The sequence below is a fragment of the Crotalus tigris genome, unplaced genomic scaffold (assembly GCF_016545835.1).
Source record: "Crotalus tigris isolate CLP2741 ecotype Arizona unplaced genomic scaffold, ASM1654583v1 scf7180000017987.690289119674:8195010, whole genome shotgun sequence".
NCBI lineage: Eukaryota > Metazoa > Chordata > Lepidosauria > Squamata > Viperidae > Crotalus > Crotalus tigris.
The window spans coordinates 4,048,008-4,069,428 of NW_024096758.1; the positions used below are offsets into that span (position 1 = coordinate 4,048,008).

The window sequence follows — 21,421 nt, forward strand, 5'->3', positions numbered from 1 at the left end:
CTCTCCACCAAAGTGGTACCTATTTATCTACTTGCATAGAACATGCTTTCGAACTATTAGGTGAACAGAAGCTGAGGCAAATGATGGGTGCTCACCCCATTACACAGAGTTAGGACTTGAACTGTTGGCGTAAAGACCATCTCCAGCATCATTAAACCACTGAGCCTCATCAACTTTGGTGACTGAGAAGCAATAAGAAATTAAGCACCCTATTTAGTTCTACCATTTTGTCATTCATATATTCCTTTCTGCTAACATTGTTTTCCCACAGTCAAATCAGCTGTATAGCTTTAAAATCATTTCTTCAAACCTAGTGCCTTATTAATCTATCCTTAAAAATGTATTCCTTAAAAATGATGCTGAATATTCCATTATCAAATGCAATATGTTCTTCAAGGGATGGCTTTTCTTTCTAAAAGCAATTTATCAAACAAGCTTCTTAATGAGGAATGTTGTGAAGCTGAAGAAAATGCTAATGTGTAAAAGTGATGGGAATTTATGAAAGAACTCTGAAATCTCAAAGTCTTATTTTATGAATAAACTCCTCAGATTCTTAGTGATATAAAGATAGTTTAAATTCTGAAGTCAGATGTGTGTGTATGTTTAAAACATGCTTGTTTGTTTTATCACACAGTTTCATAGCGTCTACTTGAGAAGTATCCATACAAACATTCTTTTGTTATTACTATCCCAAGGAAATAGCGCTTCAATTGTCCTAAACTCATTATCCTTCAAAGAACCTGGTTCTCCATTACGGGTCTGAATGGAAAAGCAGGAGAAATTATATTCATAGCTGACCACGGTGAATCTCTGGCAAAAGGCATTTATTGTTACAATTATTTTTAAAACAGAGGCCTATGGGGTCAAAATCAGCACCCGGCCATCTTTCGTTAAGCAATACCAGGCTTGTAATACCTTGGAGTTAAGAGACACGATGGAAAGTTACAAAGGAACACAGAAATGAGGACTGTTTTATCACACAGGGGACTAACAATGGCAAAACACACAAGACAACACTCACCCCAGAGGTGATTTTACTTCTTCTGTTTGCTCTGGGCTCATCATTAAATTACCTTTCTTTGTTCATTGCCCCAGCCCACCCCCACCCCTTCTTGAATACTTCCCTCCAAAATTGATATTCTTACTACCCCTCCAGTATTTGGATTCCATCTTCAGAAGGATCCATGTGGGAACAAACAACAAATCATCTCATTGTTTGGGGGGGGTGTCTTCTCATCCATGCCCACCCTCTTCCCTCCCCAGCTATGCACACTTCTTCTTCACAGCTTCCTTTTCCCCTTATGTCCCCCTCCCTCCCTGAAACACACGAGATGGCTTCTCCCATCAATTCTTTACATTCACAAACAACGAAAGCAGAGGACAATCCCAGTTCCTCAGTCAACACTTTGCATTAAGGCAGCCTCCACCATGTACTGCCGCCTGCTGCCATCTTTCCTTAGAGCCGTCAGTTCAAATTGTTTTCTGCCTGAGGGCCTCTTTACCTTGAGGCCTCTTCCTTTAATTCCTTGTTCTTCCGGACCTCCTCAGCATGCTTATCCTAAAAAAGAAAAAAAAAAGACATCACAAGATGTGGCTAGAGTCATCAACTTAGTGGAATAGGCAAATTCATGCATTGGACTCCCTTTTTTTCTTTTAACCACCCTGTAATCCCTTGCATTGGGGTGGAGTCAGGGTGACTGAAAGGAGCTCTAGTGTTTATTGGCTGGATGCCCTTCCTGATGTCTATACAGAGCTCACAGCAGATATTTTCTCTCTGCGCCCAGAGAGAAATATCTACTACTAGGATCAAATTCACAGCTTCCTGATTGCTCCACCTCTAGGCCACCATGCAGCTCATGCATAGGATTCCCATGGCTTCCACTAGTCTTCCTGAGGAGCTGCATATCTCTGAATATCAATGACCATGAAAGAAACATGGGGAACAGGGCCACGACTGACATGTTCCTAGAGACATGTAGTTGGCTATCATAGAAGCACAATTACTGGATTCACACAAGATACACCTGTTGGGCCTTCAGAGTCTATGAACACTTTGAACTGAAGATAATAATCCTGAGAAAAGAGTGTTCCTGTTTTTCTGCACACCCATTGTAGTTAGCACCAGGGCTTTTTTTGTCATAGAATGCCCAGAATGGAGTTCCGGCACCTTTTTTGGATGGAACCTTGTAGGGTAGGCAAGGCGGGTTGTATGACGTGTGTGAGTTCCAGCACCTTTTTTTTTTTTTTACAAAAAAAAGCACTGGTTAGCACACATGTCTTGATCCAGTGCAACCCACACCTTCCACCTCCATCCTTACTAGTGTGGGCCCCTCACCTTCTCCTGAAGACGTTCCAACATAGCAGCTAAATGTGCCTCTCGGTTCTCCTTATTGGACTCCATTTTCTGCATCAGCCTCTCCTTGGCAGTTTTGATGAAATTGTTGTTCTCCTCAATGGCTTTCTGAATGACTTCTCGTTCGTGTTCCCGTTTTCCTGCCAGATGCTTCAGGAGTTCTGCTTCCTGGTACTATATCCATAGAATAATATGAGAATGATACACATATATAGGATGCATTGATTGAAGGACAATGAAGCAGATCCTAGGTTAGATACAGGAGGCTCCAAGTAAATCTCTGCTAGTAAAATCTCTGCTTCACTGGGCTATTTTGCATTGATAACAAGATTGGATCTGGTGACTTCATAAAGAGAGAAATTCTCACATCTAAATTGCTGATGATACAAAGACAATCTGTTGAAAAGTCAAAAATCAGTACTAGGATTCAGTAGGTTGTTTGCTGTGTATGTCAGAGTTGGCTAATTTCTGCACTTTTGCTTCCTGCTCTGGTTCAAAAACAAAATTGGGGATGTTTATTGCTAAGAGCTTTGCAACAATAGATGAATGTGCCCAAACACAGCTGGAATATGTCATGCACACTCCAGGTACAAATATCAATATATAAGTATGAGGTATGCATTATTCCTTTTATAAGAAACTTTCTACTTTACCTGGTTTAAAATTGGGATAGATGGCATTCCCCAAATTTATTGCTAGTTCCTTCTTTTCCTTTTCTAAAACCTTAAGTTTTGTCCAGCCTAACCACGGTGGCTTAGGATTATGTGAACTGTAGTCCAAAACGTCCCTCTATGTATCTTAAGGGGCACTTAATACAATTAACCAGCAGCTCAGGCAAGCTAGTTTGGCTTTTAATTTATAAAATGTCAAGTAATTATAATGAGATGGATCAGATATGACCTTTTGAAGATCATGTAGTGCAAAAACAAGTAACCTATTGACAGCAACACAGCATTTTTAAAAAATATTGTCTATGGCCTGGTGATAACATTTAAGGAGGATGGATTGCTTCCCCTGGTTAAAAAAAATGAGAGAATTTGCCCAGAGTTTTGTTTTCTGCCTCTTTCAGTATAGCAAATCTACATGAAAGCTGGATCTGAAAGAACCTCATTTCTTTCAGCTCCTACCAGAAATAAGTGGCAAACCATGGCACCCAATTTGGGATGATTCAGTTAGACAAAATATCTGCATGTATTATTTGTATGCTATTTCCCATTTAACACAAATCTCAAAGTGGTTTACAATACAATTCAAACAGTGAGTGAAAAAATTAATAAAAACATACTTTAAAGCATTATCAAGCATCTCCCTAAGGAACAGTCAAAAAGTTAAGATGGCTTCCATGATTTAAGCCCCACTGTGATGCATATAAAATAAACAAGGCTTTGATCAGTCTTCATGGCCACCTTCATGATTAAAAGCTAGGAAGAACTATAACATCTTTGCCTGGTGCTAAAAATACAACGAAGATGGCACAAAAGATACTTCACTGAGGAAGCCATTGCAAAGTTGGTGAGGTGGTTAAGTTTAGCCCTATATGTGATTCTTCTCTGAAATCCAAGCTTTAGTTTACAGTTCCCTTATATATTTAGTCTACAGTTCCCTTACATATTTATATTCCTGCCATACACTTGAAACTTTTCCTGTTCTTTTCCTTTTCCTTATAAATTCTATGCTTGTGTAATCTTGCAAAAGTTTTCAAGCAAGCATCAGGTAAAGATACTTGAAGGTATTATTTGCTTGTGTCTTGCCAAATAAAGCTATATCTAGATACTGGCAAAAAGAGAGGTTTGTTTATTGCTATCTGAATGTACTGACCACATGAATGAATCTGTTACATGAGTAACACAGAAGGGTTACTCATATCTAGACACCCAGATATGAATACATTATTTTAGCAGTTTCTCCTTTGTGCAAATCTATTTTTCTACTCGGTTTTCAGGAGGTTGACTTGATCACCTCTGGTTTCATGCATGATGATCTAAGACCTGCCTTTACAGGAACACATTACATTATGCATAAGCTTTGTTGAGATGGGATTATCAAACATGCCTGTAGAGTTGTTGAAAGTGAACTGAGATACCTCCTGTGAGTTAATAAATCTACCATAGAAAAGGCCCTCTCTTGGGAAGCCACTCCAAACTTTAAATTTGTTAACCTGGATCTAATTTCCTGCCAAAATAGTAGATACACTATAACCAAACAAGGAACCAGGGCTCTAACAAAATATTTCCTAAAGTATTTATAAGAGGAAAGGAGTGGACAAAGATCACTCCTTAAGATCAATGGGACCGAAAACGAGTTAACTCAGGATCCAAGAGAAAAGCTGAGCCAAGAAAAGGAATTCATTCATCTCTTTCCCCCACAGTTGTAGTCCAGAAGTTGTTTAGGACTACCTATTAAGGTCAGGCAGGAACAAAGATGAATGAATGATGCCTCCTAATGGGTGATCAATAATCTGAAAGCAAGAAAGCACCAATTTCTTTCTTCCTAAAATCAGCCCATTTGCTAGAACTGCTTTATAAGCAATTGGAGAGCTAAATGTCTATGGAGATTCTCGGTCATCCAGGTCATAGTTATCCCAAAGATGCTTTTTCAAGAGGCAACTGGACTTTCTTTTTTTTCTTTGAAGATGTTTCATTTCTCATCCAAGAAGCTTCTTCAGGAATGACTGGATGGTGGGGAATGAAAGGATTTATACTCCTTGCAGACAGCTGTTCATGTGCATTCTTTTAGTGAGTCATTAAAGCTATCTGGAGGCAAATCTGTGCCCTCAAGGTTACCTGAGTGGTGCAAATGGATGTGGAGCCTTCTTGGAACTGCCGAAAGGACTGTGTTGTAGACTGAAGATAGATGATATTGTATCCCTCCCCCTCTTTTAAGGGAAGGCTGTTCAGTTTTGACATAGCTGACCTCTTTGAACCCTCTTTCAAATCAACGGTCCTCTTTGTCCGAAATGTGGACTTTGCTGTCTTCGAAAGAGTGTCCTTTGACTTTTAAATGAAGATGGACTGCTGACTCTTGTCCCAATGAGTTTGTTCTCCTATGTTGTGCCATGCATTTATGAAGTGGTTGTTGGAGAGCTAGCTAACATTCTGCTTGAATTTCTATCCTCCTCATTGTTCACAGAAGAAGCTAAAAATGGCTTCCTTCTATACATTTATGTTAAGCATATGCTAAAACTTCAATATTATGCTTATTTACAAGATTGTATTATAAACAAATGGAATTCATTTCTTTTACACTTGGCCTGTGAATTACACATTTGAATCAGACATGATTTTCTCCTATTATTTCATTATTTTAGTGAATATTGAATAAGTTAGTAAAATAAGACAAGTGTGCTTTAAGAGCATATTTCCCCATTCAGTGGGAAACTTTAGCCATGTGGTAATATTGGAGAGCCAAGGTGCTGTAGCGGTTAAAATGTTGATGCCCATAATTCTGGAGGCATCCAAACGGGAGACTTTTTTTCCTGAGTAATTTTATGGGGGGGGACAGTTTCCCTGGCATTGCAAAGAGTGGGCAGATTCCCTGTCGATTTATTCACATGATCAAATTATCCTCTACAATGTCTAACCTATTTGTCAAGGTTGATGCCATTGGGAAAGGCAAAGACTAAAGCCCTTACTCTGCAGAATGATAGCGAGAATCCTCAAAACAGGATGGTTAGCTCAATGGATTTTGAAGGAGTGAATAATAGGCTTTACTATCCAAAAAGGTGGCTTGCTGTTACCATAAAGCCCATTAAATTTCTTAACTGCACTGTGGATATCGTGCAGATACAAACTATTTCTCACCTTACGTCGCTCCTCAGCAGCTTCTAGCTTCTTCTGGATCTCCTCCAATGAAGGGTCACGCCGTCGAGGCAGGGAGGCATTGAATTCAGGGATTCCATCGAAGGACGGTGGCTTAAGGATAACCTCAAAGGATTGTCCTGAGGTACGCTTGTTGAGTTCAATGACCTCCATGTCAGATATGACACACCAGGTCAAGTCTACAGTGTCTACTAAACAAAAAGGAGGGGAAAGTTGAAGAATAAGTATGCCAGGAAGCAGTTAAACTAGCAATGGGCATAATTTCTCTAGGCCATAGAGAAAAACTACTGGAAATCTGTACCCCACAGGGGATCCGAGGTTTCCTCTCTAACCCTGGTGCAGACACGATGGGATCATCAGCAAAGAAGTAGGCATGAAAGGAAAAGGTTTCCAAGTTTGGAAATCAGCATGTGAAAAATCCTTTCTTTGGTGCCTGTTCTTTCATCATGCTGGCAAATGGCACTGAGCCAAAGATAAAAATGAAGCAATATTATATTACTTCTTAAAGGTTAAATTCACACAACTCACTTAATTGGTTCAGCTAGAAATCTAACTGCTATACTGGAACAACATATGGAAGTCAGTTAGCTCTTTTTTTTTTTTTTTTTTTTTTTTGCAAACCCAGTCCTGGATAGTTTATTATTCCATATACTATGAGAGAAAGTTGGTTTAGTTCACTAATCCAATTTGTGCTAAGTGCATTTTCAATGTTGCATTATCTACTTTAATAACACATTACTGGAATATAATCCAATATAAATTGTCACCCACAATACATTGTCAACACAGAGCCCTTGGAAGAGTGGCATTTTCCCTCAGTAATAACTGCAGCTTTCTTGGTAACAATATGAGTTTTCACTTACCTTCATATTTATAAGACGGTTTATTTAAAGGGTCTGAGAGGAAACAGGAACAGAAGAGGGACACCAGGGGGAGCTCTTTCATTTTTTCTTTATAGGCTATGGGAAAACAAAAAAATCAAAACACAATTACAAAAAAGGAGGAATTATTAGCAATTTCACTGGCATTTGTTCCTGGCCTTGTTTTCTTTGCTTCCTTGCTCATCTCATGGCAGATATGGAAAGGAATGGAGGGGGAGGGGGAGAGGGAGAGGAAGAGCTGCTATTGGCTTCATTTTCAGATGCTGAGTTCTGCTGATATTTTTATACAAATTCATAATTCAGTTGCACTTGAAATGTTGTGTGTCCACATCTGGTCACTGCATCTTAAAAGGAAGTTCTGGAACTTGGAAAAGACCCAAAACAAGCAACCCATATGGAGACAAATGAACTAGCTTAATAGATGTCCAATAGCCCTTAGAAGTTTTTCAGCTAATTTGCAAGGAGAGAAAATAGACGATTGAACTGAATTCCTCTAAGCATGGGAGGGAAAAAAATCCCTCAGTGGTTTCTCCAGGACAGGATTTCCTGTGAGTTACGCCCATTTCATTACTGCTAAAACATCCCATGGGAAAACTTTACTCTTGAGATCTTCCTTGGGGATTTAACTAAGCAGTGTTTCCCAAACTTGACAATTTTAAGGCATGTGGACTTCAACTCCCAGAATTCCACAGCCAGCAATGCTGGCTGTGGAATTCTGGGAGTTGAAGTCCACATGCCTTAAAATTGTCAAGTTTGGGAAACACTGAACTAAAGCATTGGAAGCCAGGGAGGCAGCAGGTTTCTGGTGCCAGTATGGAAGAGTGAAAAACAGGACACTCACACATACTATCCCCTTTGACCACTTTACAACTAAACCAGTGCATGACCACTATACTCCAGCTGTGAGAATGTCTCTTTCCCTTTGAAAGGATTTGCAGAAGCAAATTTGCCAGCATTCCCATACCTGCCAATGTCATGTTGTCTGCTGTTCTTAGTATCCTGCTGCTTTGGTGGCTGTCAAGGGGGAAGATCACAAATGGTGGAGGAGAGCCTGCCTGCAACCTGAGAAGACAAGCAAAAGACAAAGCAGCACAGGGTAAATTTCAATTTGCTTCTGTTCTTTTCAGGAAATAAGGGGTGGGTGCAAAGGGATGCAATATGCAAGACACTACAGGTCACATGCTCAAAAGTTAATTTCCCACAAAGATCACCAGTTGTCCACCCCAGCAGCTTCACAATCCTTCCAGTGGACATTAGACTCTGTCCAGCTCTGTATCACCTCCCCAATTTTCCTATGTTCTGTTTAAGCATAGATTCCTTATTTTAACCCTAAACGACAAAGGATCCAACCCTATTTTAGTCTAGTATAATATGTTGTGAAATGACCCAGTATTGGTCTGCTGGAATATGAATAGTTTAACTTAATGTTTGTCAATGCCCAGAATTCCCTAGACCCGTGGTGGCGAACCTATGGCATGTGTGCCACAGGTGGCAAGCAGAGCCCTCTCTGTGGGCACGCGTGCCGTCATCCCAGTCCTAGGTCTTCAGTTGGGTTTTATAAAATCTTTTCGCTTTAGGTCTCCACTGCTGTGTGCAAAAAAAAAAAGTTTCAATCAATCAATCAATTTCAATGTCTCACGGGGGAAAAAAAGATCTCGCAAAGTTGGAATTGATTGAAATTTTTAGTCCCACCCAGTCTACCATTACCACCGCAGCCACGCCTACCCAATAGGCCACACCACCCAATTGGCCACACCCACCTAATTGGCTACACTCATCCAATGGGCCATGCCCACCCAGCACCCGATGATACATAAGTGGGTTTTGGGTTGCAATTTGGGCACTCGGTCTCTAAAAGGTTCGCCATCACTGCCCTAGATAATATTTGAAGCTGTAGAAGTCCACATATCTTAAAGCTGCTAAGACTACGTTTCACTAACTGATAACTTCTACTTGAGGGATGGCACCAGAAGTGCAGGGCTTTTGATGCAGAAGTTCTAAACTTCTTCAACTCTTAGATGCAAATCAGAATTATGGGCAATTCAAAATTCTGTCTTGTTTCCCTAGTTGTTACTTGATACATTTAAAGATCAATAAGTAAAGTATAAAAAGGGCTCCTTAATCTTTTCATCATCAGTGTTTCTCAATCTGTGGTCCAGGGTCCCCTAGGGAGGGCCATGATGTCATCACAGGGGGTCTGCAAAGGCTTGAAGAAATGTTATGATTTAAACCTTAAGTCTTGGGGATCCGTGGCCATGGTCTGTGGCCACAAAAGATATTTAAAGGGGGCCCGTGGAGAAGAAAAGGTTGAGGACCACTGCCCTATATTCCATAGGGATAGATAACATGCAGGATCGCTTCTCTCTGAGGGTTTCTGTTCATCTCACCAGACCTAACAGAATTTGGATATTACAGCCCCCCTCTGCTCAATATTATCTGGTGGGACCTAGGAGATGTGACACTTGGTATGGAGCAGCTTGACCTCCGAGATCCAGAGGATCCCAACTTTCTTGGCCTTCTGAAAGGCTGTGATGACTGACATGTGGTGTTCCAGGTGCTTGGATGGGATATTGAGCCAATATAAGTATAGTTGTTTTATGAGTCTGTAATGGTACCCTGGCTATTGTGTTATTGTTACTTTAATGTTTTCATTTTGTGATTAGAGGCTTTACAATATACTTTTCTGGATGTTTGCTAGCCAGCCACAGTTATGTTCAATGGGCAGCCATATAAATTTTGTAAGTAAATACATGAACTATTCTGTAGCAAGCTTGGTATCTGGATTTAATTAAGTTGCAGAGATTATTTTAAAGAAGTAGAAGAAGCACACTAAACAATGCTGACTTGGGGCGATTTGAGAGTTTGAATCAGTCTTGGAACACATTGGCACCATGTCTGGGGTGACTCCAGTGCATGAAGAGGGAGAATGCAGCTCAGACAATAGGACCTTTTCAATAGAAGAAATAGCAGATGGAACTGCTCCACTCGGAAGCAACTTAGGTCTCTGCTTTTTAAGAAATCTGTGGAGATCTTGAACAAGGGCTGGCAAAAAGAGCAGACTGGGTGCAGGTATGTTGCTGAATCATAAAATGGCCTAGCATATGTGCAAATTCAGCGGATTGTAATTACATTTTATTCATCAAACCATGGTTACATGAATTAGATCATAATGTGATGGGCAGAAGGAATATAGCAAGAAAACTGGAAACAGATTTTTTTTATAGTCAAGCCAGTTTAAAATATTGTATTTAAATTTTCAGCTGAAAGAATCATTCGTTTCTGTATAAACAAGACATACAGGTGGAACACAAGAGATGTTTTAGATTCAGTCCTTCTCATAAGATGTAGACCAGTGGTGGCGAACCTTTTAGAGACCGAGTGCCCAAAGTGCAACGCAAAATCCACTTATGCATCACCGGGTGCTGAGTGGGCGTGGCCACCAAGTGGGCATGGCCACCGAGCTGTTGGCTCGTGCTCACTCGCTGTCTGCTCCGACTCATGCTCGCTCTCAAGCTGTCTGCAGCAAATGCTGCTTCCACAGAAAGTTGCTCCTTTTATAGCCTCTTACCTATTCCCAGACTGCGCATGCACAGAGAGGAGGAGGGAGCAGCTAGGCCCACCAATGGCTCGCGTGCCACCAGAGACGGCTCCGCGTGCTGCCTGTGGCATGCGTGCCATAGGTTCACCACCATGGATGTAGACTAATGCCTTGCTTCCAGCAATAGCCAGTTTGAGGTATATGCATGGATACTTCCAGGTGCTGCTGCAAGAAACACTGGAAAAAAGCAGCACTCCATACATTCATTCTTTGCCCATTTAACGCAGCTTCTGTGAAACCATAAGGATCATTCCACTCACTAATAACATGAGACCCAATAGGTTACAGCAATGAAGAAGAAATTTCCCAGTTTACAGTGATTCTAGGTTGGAAAAGGAACTCTTAATCCATTTCTATAGGTGACACACAGATTGGACTTTGTGTCTACAAGGCCAATAAAAACTTAACATCAGTTATTATTAGATGGTTTTTTTCTCAACAATTAGGAGATACATAATTCTCACTCTTTAAAAAAAATCTATATTAATCCGATTTGTGAAAAATGCCTGGAATTCTCAGCTAGACTTTCTTGAATACAGAATATTTGCACCACACAAGGACAAAAAAATGATGGAATGCAGAACTAGAAGTCAAAAGAGGTGGTTAGATTTTAGCTCAGCAATTCAGAAAATTAAATTTGCTAAACTAGGGTGGGTGCATTTCCAGGGCAGATTGCTTGCTCCCAAAAAACATTGTGTAAGTCAGTTTTAGATCGGAGTATAAGAACAATGCTGTATTGATTTCCCAAAAGTAATAATAATAATAGTAGTAGTAGTAGTAGTAGTAATAATAATAATAATAATAAAGTTGGAAGGGACCTTGGAGGTCATCTAGTCCAACCCCCCGCTCAGGCAGGAAACCCTATACCATTTCGGACAAATGGCTGTCCAGTCTCTTCTTAAAAACTTCCAGTGTTGGAGCATTCACCGCTTCTGGAAGCAGGTTGTTCCACTGGTTAATTGTTCTCACTGTCAGGAAGTTTCTCCTTAGTTCTAGGTTGCTTCTCTCCTTGATTAGTTTCCATCCGTTGCTTCTTGTCCTGCCTTCAGGTGCCTTTACACACATTGTAAAGGATTGTTCTTGTGAGAGGAAGCACATGTTCAAATTCACTTACCCCCTCCCCCTTCCCCATAATAACTTCTTCCCAGAAGTGGGCCATGACACTGAGAAAGACAAGAGTTCCTCTTAGGATTGATGCTTGTTTAAAAATTAATTTATTTTTGTTTTTACCTGCTTGAATTACAACAGCTAACAAATACAACACCCCAAAGTCCTCTTGTTAAATCTTAAGCCTCGCCTAGCATTTGACTGGGTTTTCCTCCTGACGAAAAAAAAATGGAGTTTGCACGCAATCCCAGAAGAATTCCTGCTGCTCGGCTTGGAAGACATGTTCTTCACACAAAACTTCATTCCTCTCATCCTCGCAGCATCGCAAGTCTCCCCGTCTCTATCCCCACCTCCCTCTGCCTATCTAGTAATCTCAAAACGCTCCTCTTCCTTCAGTTTCTAAAAGTGGGGTCTTCACACCAGCCTCCTTCCTTTTCATCCAAGACCTATTAGGGGACATTATTCGGTTCCCAGGATCCACGGCTCTTCTTTCCTTTGTTAGGAGATCATGCGCTCAACCCTTTCACCGGCAGCTCCGGGAACTGGCTGTGGGCTGTGATCTGCCCACAGCCTCTCTTCGCTATTTTCCCTTTATTGCCAAGACCCCCTGCTTTGGTTCCTGGGGAAAGCGCTTGGATCAAGAAGCCGGTTTGAGAGGTGTGGAGCTGCCTGAGAGGCGAACCCACGGAGTGAGCCCTCGGCTTGCAAAGAGAAGTGCTGCTGTCTTTCCAATGGCTCCACCAGGCATGCTGTGGCGCTTCGTCGATAAGGGAGGGAGGCGGAAGCCACAGCCCTGTATTGTATAATGTGGGATGAGCTCACAGCAGCTGAAAGCAGGCAGGGAGGAGGGGAAAGAGGATGGCATGGTAAGGACTTGACACTGCAGCCTTGTCCAAAAATGACAAGCTGAAGAACTTACAGGTATTTTGCATCTGTACAAAATGGGTATATTTCATTAACTATTTGACACCTTTCACTCTCCTGAAACTAAGTGCTCATACATTTCCAAATACACAGGCGTAACCCAAAAGAATCTCCACTGTGTCATGTTTAATGTCAAGTGAAATCCTATATATTTCTTCCCTTTTGTGATCTTTTAAATTTCTTTTTTTTTAACCTAACAACCTGCATTCGTACTTTTTAGATCTTTACGCTGCTATTCCCTTTACTTTGATTTTGCTCTGTGCCTTTTCTTTTATCTTTGACTGTTTTTTTTTTATTTGGCGGTTGTTGTATGAATTTAAGAGCTGTGGTGGCTGGACCCCAGGGTTGGGTAATAAAGAAGCGAATTGATTTCCACACAAAAATATTTTTAAAAAAATTAAAGAGAAAACAGCTGTTGCTCCGCCTTCAATAACTATTCCATCCACACCCATTTGAGATGAATGCCTTTGGAAGTGGGAGAGGATTCTCAGCCTTCATCTCCAGAAGTGGGAGGGGAAGAAAAAGCTCACATGCTGATTCTTATTTTTCTAAAAATTACAAAAAAAGCCACCATCACTAATATATACCACAGGTTCATCACACAGATATTCATTTCCGTTTCTATTTTTACCAATAACTTGGCATTCTCCCTTTTCCAAGCAAGACTCTGCCCACTCCTGACAAATAATTGCAGTTTTTGTTCAGCAATTGAAGAACTGACTAGGAGGGAGAAAAGATGGAGAGCTGGTCTCCCTTCTGATACCACCAATGAAATCAAAAGGATGGAAGCAGTGAGGGGAGGAAGATGGCTCTCCTGCCATGAGGTTACCTGTAGCAAAGACATTATCTGCAAATATAAAGGAAAGGAGAAGAGAGCAAAGGGTTGGTGCTGATGCTGATGCTCCTGAACATGCTATGCTTACTTACCTCATGCCACAGAAATCTGCTTTTATTGCTTTTACCTACAAGGGAGGAATTTCAGTGCAGGTAGGAAAGATTTACCTTTGCTGTCCACCTGCATTTGAAACATGTGACTTGTTGGGAAACCTATAGACCATCAAAGCATCCCATGTGTGCACTTGTCATTTTCAATCATTCATTTCTGCCCTGGAGCTATTTGGAAGCACTCTGCACTTTATTACTGTAATGCTTCATATTTGTTAAGGTTGTCTGATGATGGTTAAAACAGAGCCCTCGGGAAGAAAACCCCTCTGAGGGTTAACTGATGATAAGCCCCGAGGCTTCCTCATCTTTTATCCTACATCAAAGCACTTTCAAGATGTGAAAAGCATAAACTCAAAGTGGGCTGATCAGTGAAATCTGGGGTAAAAAGGGAATCATATCATGAATTGGGAAAGTTCCAGCCAGAAATGGAATCAAAAGGCTTTGGAATAGTCTACTGATGTCCCTAGGCAGTTGGAGATACTTTTGGGGATGGGAGGATGCATTAGGCAGAGACTACTAAATCTGGAGAACAATTGCTATAGAAAGATTCAGCCAATGAATATTAACATGGAGCCTAAGGAAACCAGGGCTTGGTGCTATGTGTGAATGTAGCCATTACACATGTCACAGAAAGAGCATTTCCAAATTAACAGAACTAACTTTGTGTCTATAATAGAAAAATCCACAATTCTCCCCTTGAGGAAAAAAGTCTGCATCAAGGCAAGCTAGGTTCTTTACCAACACAGCCAAATTTGACCATTTCTATTTTAAAAACCTATTTCTTTTTGCAGACATGAAGAAGTCCAAATGCTTTTCTCTTTGGAGTGGGGTGAGAGTTAATCTTGGGTTTGCTGGGTAAGAACAGGCTTAGAAAGCTACTAAAGCAGCCCTCCCCTTGACCACAGGAAATTTTATGCAGCCATTCCTCTGGTTTCTGAAATTTCAGCAATAGTTAGCCTAGGCTGAAGACAAGAAACTTTCTATCAACAAAGAAATAAAGAGAGAAAGCCAGGATGTTTCAGGAACCTGAATTCCACATCCAGTTAATTAGACTATTCTTTCCTGCCCTCTGAAAGCATTGTGCCATAAAAGCAACCTTGCCCATTGTTAGTTTGTCTGGATCATGGTGAGTTCATTGCAAATTTCAAGAGAAGAAACAGCTGTGAAGAGGAAGAAAGAAATGTTCTGTAATTATCCACTGGCCTCCACAAAACAGTGCCTCCATCCAGAGCAAAAATGGCTAGATGTAAAAGATCTCCAAAACTGTCTCTGTGATAATACCCATTTTCTCCTTTTGAGGAAATCTTGTGGTATTTAAGATTAACACATCTATTAAAATATAAACTCACACAGAATGGGGGCATTGTCTCTAAATGAATTTTATTTCATGAAAGCTGCTGTCATATAAATGTTTGTCTTTAATGTGTCACCAGACTTTACTGTCTGAAAGCTGTTTTCCACAATGTTGCTGATCTAAAATTACTGATCTCTCTTAGCCCAACATCCCAAGGGCTTCAGATTTTATATTGCATCACAGAACACTAATCAGGTTATGTGAAGTGCATTGCACATATTACAACAAGTAATAGGAAGCAGCTATTTCTTGGTATGGGAATTGTTAAAAATACAATGATATAAAACAAAGTGTTAAGAAGGAAGAGGAGGCACAAGGGACTTTAAAGATAGGGAAGAAAAAAGAAAATAAATCTATTTTGATTACATATTCAGTGTCAGCATAGAAAGAAAAAGTATTAAATATTCAGAGATGGAAGAATGTCACCAATAATAGGAAAGCAAGATACAGAGACAGAATATGTTTATTTCAGTATTAAAACAGACATTATATAAGATATGCAAAGAGATAATTGAAGCTCTGAATGGTATGGAAAGATAGAAGAAACCAGAGTCTTAAGTGCTGGTTTCTAAAAGCCAAGAGTAATATTCATGGATCCTGCCCATCACAGTCTTGCCTGTACCTAGCCCCGATTGCATTCCTCATTTTGAAAATCCAGTTCTCAAGAGAGCATTTCTACACTTGGTAGAAAATTTATTCTTTCCTCCATCTGCCCAGCCCAGTTCCTGATGGGACCCTTTCTTAATCCTGCTGCACTTACCTCTTTTTAAGTCCAACGCTTGGTTCAGCCGCTCCCAGCTTCTCGTTTGCTTCCGTTCAGGGAGAGATGCTAAAAGATCGATCCACTTAGCATCCACCAGGCAGCCAAGTTCACACCATGACATCATCTCTGAGCCAGCTGATTGGCTAAGATAATGAGGCAGCTGATTGGGCAGCATCTTCTTGGGAAGAAAGAACTGCCTGAGTAATCTCTTGATGAGCCAGGTGGGTTGAGGATGATGTCACATAAAAGATGTGATTTTCTTTAGATGAAGAAGGAAACTCAATAGCTCTGCTTCAAAAGGATGCATCATAGGAAATCTAAGCCACCTACACCACGGCTCTCAAGACAAGCTTCCATTCTCTAGTCTATGGCAACCTAGCTATTGTTATCCAAGCCAATTACAAGGGGGGGGGCGAAGCTTGGGCCAGAAATTTGCATTTCTACATCTTTATCCAGGAAGAATCTCTGCAAAATCAAGACAGAGGATTTTGGAGGAAAAAGTAATTTTATTTTCCAATCTAGGGGGAAGTTGGCTGAAGTGGGAGTGGAGACTTTTTTTTTTAAAAAAAAAAAGCCTCAATAACTGAGTTCACCCCACTCACTATATTAAGCTACAATGGGCTTGGATAGTTAATTATTCATCATTTTGTGGAAATCCATCCCTTGTCTTAGCAAGTTGTATGAGCCAAACCACATCAGCCATAATAAATTAACCTGAGTTTGACTTAATATTTTGTACGAACCCACTCAGCCCTAATATGTAACATTATATGTATTGCAGTTGCATTCCATGGAGGATGTGAGCATGGGAAATTCTGGGTTAAGGACATCTCAGTAATCACAGCTCCACAGTAGATCTATTTTAAAAGCATTTGTCAGAATTGCTATATATAGTATGTGAGTTTCTGTAACATGATTTGCATACCTGATCAATATGATTATTTTTCACTTATATCAATGTATATGACTTCCCAACACACCAGTATGACTCTGGACAGCTAATGGGAATTAAAACACAATAAAACTACAAATTATACTAACAAAAATAAAAAATACTGTTCCAGCAAGCTAACACAAAATGACTCCTGAACATATCGTTCACCAATAGTGTGGATTCAATTACTCTTCTGGCCCACCTGCCAGGTAAAACAGCCAAGACTTCAAGGCTTTTCAAAAGGTGAACTGAGTCAGGGCCAGGTGAATCTCAGGTGATATAGTGTTCCAGACAGCAGGAGCAGCTCCAGAAAAGGTACATCTCCTGGGTCCCATTAGATGATAATCACCAATAGAAGAGACCCAGTGCATGCCCCTCCTGCCCAGCCTAATGGGAAGAGTAGAAATCATGGGAGTAAGGTGGTCCCTCAGCTACTCTGGTCTCATGCTATTGTAGGGCTTTTAAGGTACCAGTCAGTAATTTCAGTTGCACCCAGTGCAGTTCTTGGAGCAAAAGTAGAAACAAGGGCAAAGTGAGTTACCCCTATAATTGCCTGTGTTCTTGATAAACTTATGAGTTCCATCCAAAGAAGTGTGATTTAAATGCCCCATCTAATGTACTGGTTTTTGTTATGGAATTAGTACAGTTGTGGCCAGAATAATACAACTGAAATATCCAGCTCTTACCTCAATTTGCGCAGTTTCTTCAAACATGCATATTTTTGTTTTCCAAAAGGATGCAAGCTGATGGACTTTCCTGCCTGCAGATTCACAAACATTCTTGCACATTCAAAAAAATACAAAGTCATACCTTTCTTTGCACGTATAGCCATAGACATGCATCTTCAGGGTATGTGTGCTATTCAAGTGTATCCAAATTGTCAGTTCTGCAGTTTGGAGGAGGGGGGGGCATCCAACCAGCACTTTTATGCAAATTAAATTCCAATGAATAGAGCTAATATATTGCAAGATACCTTATTCATAACAGGCAGTTTGGTGTAGTAAGGTATCAGGCTAGAAACCAGGAAACTGGGAGTTCTAGTCCCACCTTAGACACAAAGACAGCTGGGTGATCTTGAACCAGTCACTTTCTCTCAGCCCTAAGAAAGAAGTAATGCCTAACCACTTCTGAAAAATCTTGCCAAGAAAATTGAAGAGACTTATCTAGGCAATCTCCAAGAACTGGACGTAATTGAATGGAAAAAAAAACTTTATGGAAAATTTATTGCCAACAATTTTGTTCTGACTTTAGAAATAAAACTATCACCAATTCCAGCTATCTCTGGTCAGTGATTCAGAGGTTCTCTGTGAGATCTATGAGAATTTTTGTGAGACTTAGACATAAAGGTAGGTTGTTTTAATTTTCAATTCCTCTTCGACCTCACTCATTTTTTCCCCTTCTTAGCTTACCAGGTCAAGATTGCCTTCCAGAGTAATTGGAATGTTCATGTTCAAAGCCAGAGGACCAGATTAAAAGCATAGAAGAGGATTACTTCTTTCATGCTCTATTTAACTTCTCAAAACTATTTAGAGGGCTGTTAGTGGAAACTGAGCAATGAACTAGATGGACCTAATCATCTAGCAAAGTTCATGCAGTCTTTAGCTAACATAAATACACCTGTTTTACACACAAGGATAAAGTATGCATCCTTTTTCCCACCCAGGTCTTTATACAAAATACAATACATAAGATCAGTTTTTTTTTCTTTTTTATTTCTCTGCCAACAGATCTGTCTGTTCATCAAAACATCTCTGATCATTAAGAAGATTTTGTGAAGTTGTTCTGATATTGGCCTGTATTGAAAAGCTATACCATCCCATGGCATTATTAACACTGACAGTGTATAGGCAATGCTCAGGTCTAGAGTTTGCCAGACTGCAACTTAAGCACTTGGTTCCCAAACAAATTGAAAGCTAAACTCTGGCTTAATCAAAATTGTTCTATTCACATTTGTTGCTATGTCAAAGGAAATCAACCATACTCTGGCTTAATGTAATGGTCTAATTCACAAAAAGTACACAAATTGCCCATTTCCATTTTAGTCAATTCTAAAATGTTCTGCAAGCCCAGCTGGAACATCTATGTTTAATTGTAACTCTACTAATCATTGTTTCTTTTTCTTCTTTTCAGTCTGAAGCAGCAAGTGGAAACTTGATTCTATCCCATGACTTATGGGAGCCAGGAAGAACAAGATAGGGTTATTGCAACTAAATATGAGAGCTACAACTCAAAGAGATCAGGTAGCTTAATGGTGAAAATGTTGAATGAGTCTGGGGAGATCCAAGGTCAAATCCCCACTCAATTACAGGTAATCCTTGATGTATGAGCACAATTGAGTCCAACATTTTTGTTGTTAACTGGGACTTTTGTTAAGTGAGTTTTGCCCCATTTTACGACCTTTCTTGCCACAGTTGTTAAGTGAATTCACTTCAGTTGATAAGTTAGTGACCCAGTTGTTAAGTGAACCTGGCTTCCCCATTGACTTTGCTTGCCAGAAGGTCACAAAAGGTTGTCACATGATCCTAGAACACAGCAATGGTCATCAATATGAACCTGTTGCCAAGCATCTGAATTTTGATCACATGATCATGGGGATGCTGCAAAGATCGTAACTGTAAAAAACAGTCATAAGTCACATTTTTCAGTGCCATTGTAACTTTGAATGGTCACTAAACAAATTGTTATAAGTTGAGGACTACCTATATAGTGCTTGCTGGATGACTTTGGGCTGATCCCTCTTTCCAGCCTACTTCACAGGACATATTTGCTGTGAAGGTAAAATGCAGAGTAGCTTCAGTGGATACTACCTTTAGAGCAGGGCTCCCCAACCTCCAGTTCATGGACCAGTACCAGACCACAGCATGCCAGCAACCAGGCCACACAAACAAGTGAAGCTCCATCTGCAGGAAGCAGGCAGCACACAAAACCATGCCCCCTCCGATCCACAGAAAAACCTTTCTCCACAGAACTGGTCCCTGGTGCCTAAAAAGTTGGGGCCGCTACCTTAGAGGACAGGCAAGACATACCTGCTGTCAGTTGACCAGTAATAAATCTAATGCAGAAGGCAATACTTGTTGAAAGGAAAGGTCTTATTTATCCAGTTATAAGGATTTTAGCCTAACAGTTCTGCTTTGAGTGGCTCCCCATTTGGATGTCATTTTATAAAATAGTCAAATCTCTTTTAGGTGTGTACGATCAGTCACATTACATCACATTAAGTCATAGTTTCTTAAGGATGTTTTACTGAATGCATCAAAACTGCCTGAGCTTAGCCAAGTCAAAGCTAAACAGACCTAAGCAGACTAAGGGTAGTGTGTGAACTCAGCCTCTCTGTGCCTGATGTATAATCTTGACATTGTACATTATATCAATCAGTAGCCCTCCTACAGCAAGAAACTAGACATTAGGAACAGAAGTCCTTTCCCTTAATAGAATATCTTCTTTTCACAAATGTTCTGCCAAAAGATCCAGATTGTGTAACTGTCACTTGATGTATCATGGCAGCTAAAAGCCGAGAAGAAGAGGAAGAAGATGATGAAAAAAAGATGAAAAAAAAACTGCCTTGGAAGATTCAGAGGCTGAGCTGCATTTCCCAGCCTGTCAGCCACTGCCAAACCCTCCTATAGAGAATCCTTATTAAATTGTCTTGCTTTTAAAACCTTCTGTTTCCACCCACCTTTTGCTGTGCTTTTCCTGATACAGAAAAGCCGATAGGAAGGAAATAATGGAATAATGCCAAGATCTTTTGGCTTATAACTTTTCAGACCTTCCCTTCCATGCATTTAACCACAACATTCAGATGCCCTGGCAACATCTTCGTCTTTGTGGTAGTCCCATAGGTGCCTCCACTCCATCCCACAAATAAGACAGATTATAAGTCATTCTTAACCACACCTATGTTAAAGTAGCGTTTCTCCTTTTATTCTAACATTCAAGGCAGTCTCAAGATGGGTAAAATTTGTTAAGTTGTTCACCTATTACCTTGGATGTAGCAGTGTTAAGAAAGTCTGTGTGCTAATTCAGCAAGTTAGCAAATGATGCAATGTTATGTGGGAACGACCTTGGGAGGGAAGAAGAAGAGCCCTGGCATTATCAATGGTCTAATACGCAAAATTTGACTCTCAAAGAGGGTTGGGAGTGAAGAAAGCATCTCAGAAGGAACTTTCCTTAGTTTTCAGAAGAGCCAAAGTAAGGGAGGGAAGAGGAACTTTTAGAGTTGCAAGATTGATACTGCAACCTTACAATAATGGTAGTGTTAGTACTCATGGTTGGTGCTTCTTGTCTGGACTATCTCAAAGGCTCATGAGGCAAATTCTGACTTTTAACTCCTCTCTGTGGATGCCATTACTTGGAGGAGAACTAGGGGACTGGCAGTGATTTGGAATAGAGATGATAGAGGCAGAATAGAGATCAGTGGCAGGAACCACCATTTTTATGCCAATCCAGTTTTCTGCCAACACAAAATTGGGTGAATAGCACTTCAACTCACCAATAGAGAAACCTTCTGTGCTCATTGAAAAACTCTGTTAGAGTCTTATTGTTATTTTTGCAACTGGTCGATACAGAATCATATGCTTTCTTTAAGATACTTGGCAGCAAATCACATTTTTATACCTTGGTTGCTTTCATATGAATGGTTATTTTAAAGACAATTGATCTAGAACAGTGGTTCTCAACCTGTGGGTTGGGACCCCATTTTGGGGTCGAATGACTATTTCATGGGGGTCGCCAAACAATGCAGTCC

The 21,421-nt window shown here is 40.4% G+C and overlaps 1 protein-coding gene across 2 annotated transcripts; it reads right to left on the minus strand.

The window, feature by feature from the left end:
• Window positions 1–807: 807 nt before the first annotated feature.
• On the minus strand, window positions 808–15,866 carry STMN4 (stathmin 4). 2 transcript variants are annotated; one of them, XM_039346022.1, is made up of 6 exons: window positions 15,741–15,866; window positions 8,017–8,114; window positions 7,035–7,130; window positions 6,154–6,359; window positions 2,336–2,527; window positions 808–1,558 (listed from the first exon to the last, which is right to left on the minus strand). In XM_039346022.1, exons 2-6 carry the CDS (start codon window positions 8,027–8,029, stop codon window positions 1,499–1,501), a joined length of 567 nt encoding a protein of 188 aa, XP_039201956.1. In that variant the 5' UTR covers window positions 8,030–8,114; window positions 15,741–15,866; the 3' UTR covers window positions 808–1,498. The 2 variants fall into 2 exon arrangements, with proteins under 2 accessions (XP_039201956.1, XP_039201955.1); XM_039346021.1 differs by having other exon boundaries at window positions 6,154–6,362.
• Window positions 15,867–21,421: the final 5,555 nt, after the last annotated feature.

Excerpts from the sequence above, each read along its gene's own strand:
- STMN4 (XM_039346021.1), bottom strand. Across the intron at positions 6,363-7,034 it reads ACCGTCTTATAAATATGAAG|TAGACACTGTAGACTTGACC; the intron begins GTAAGTGAAAAC and ends CTTTTTGTTTAG. Across the intron at positions 2,528-6,153 it reads CTGCTGAGGAGCGACGTAAG|TACCAGGAAGCAGAACTCCT; the intron begins GTGAGAAATAGT and ends CTATGGATATAG.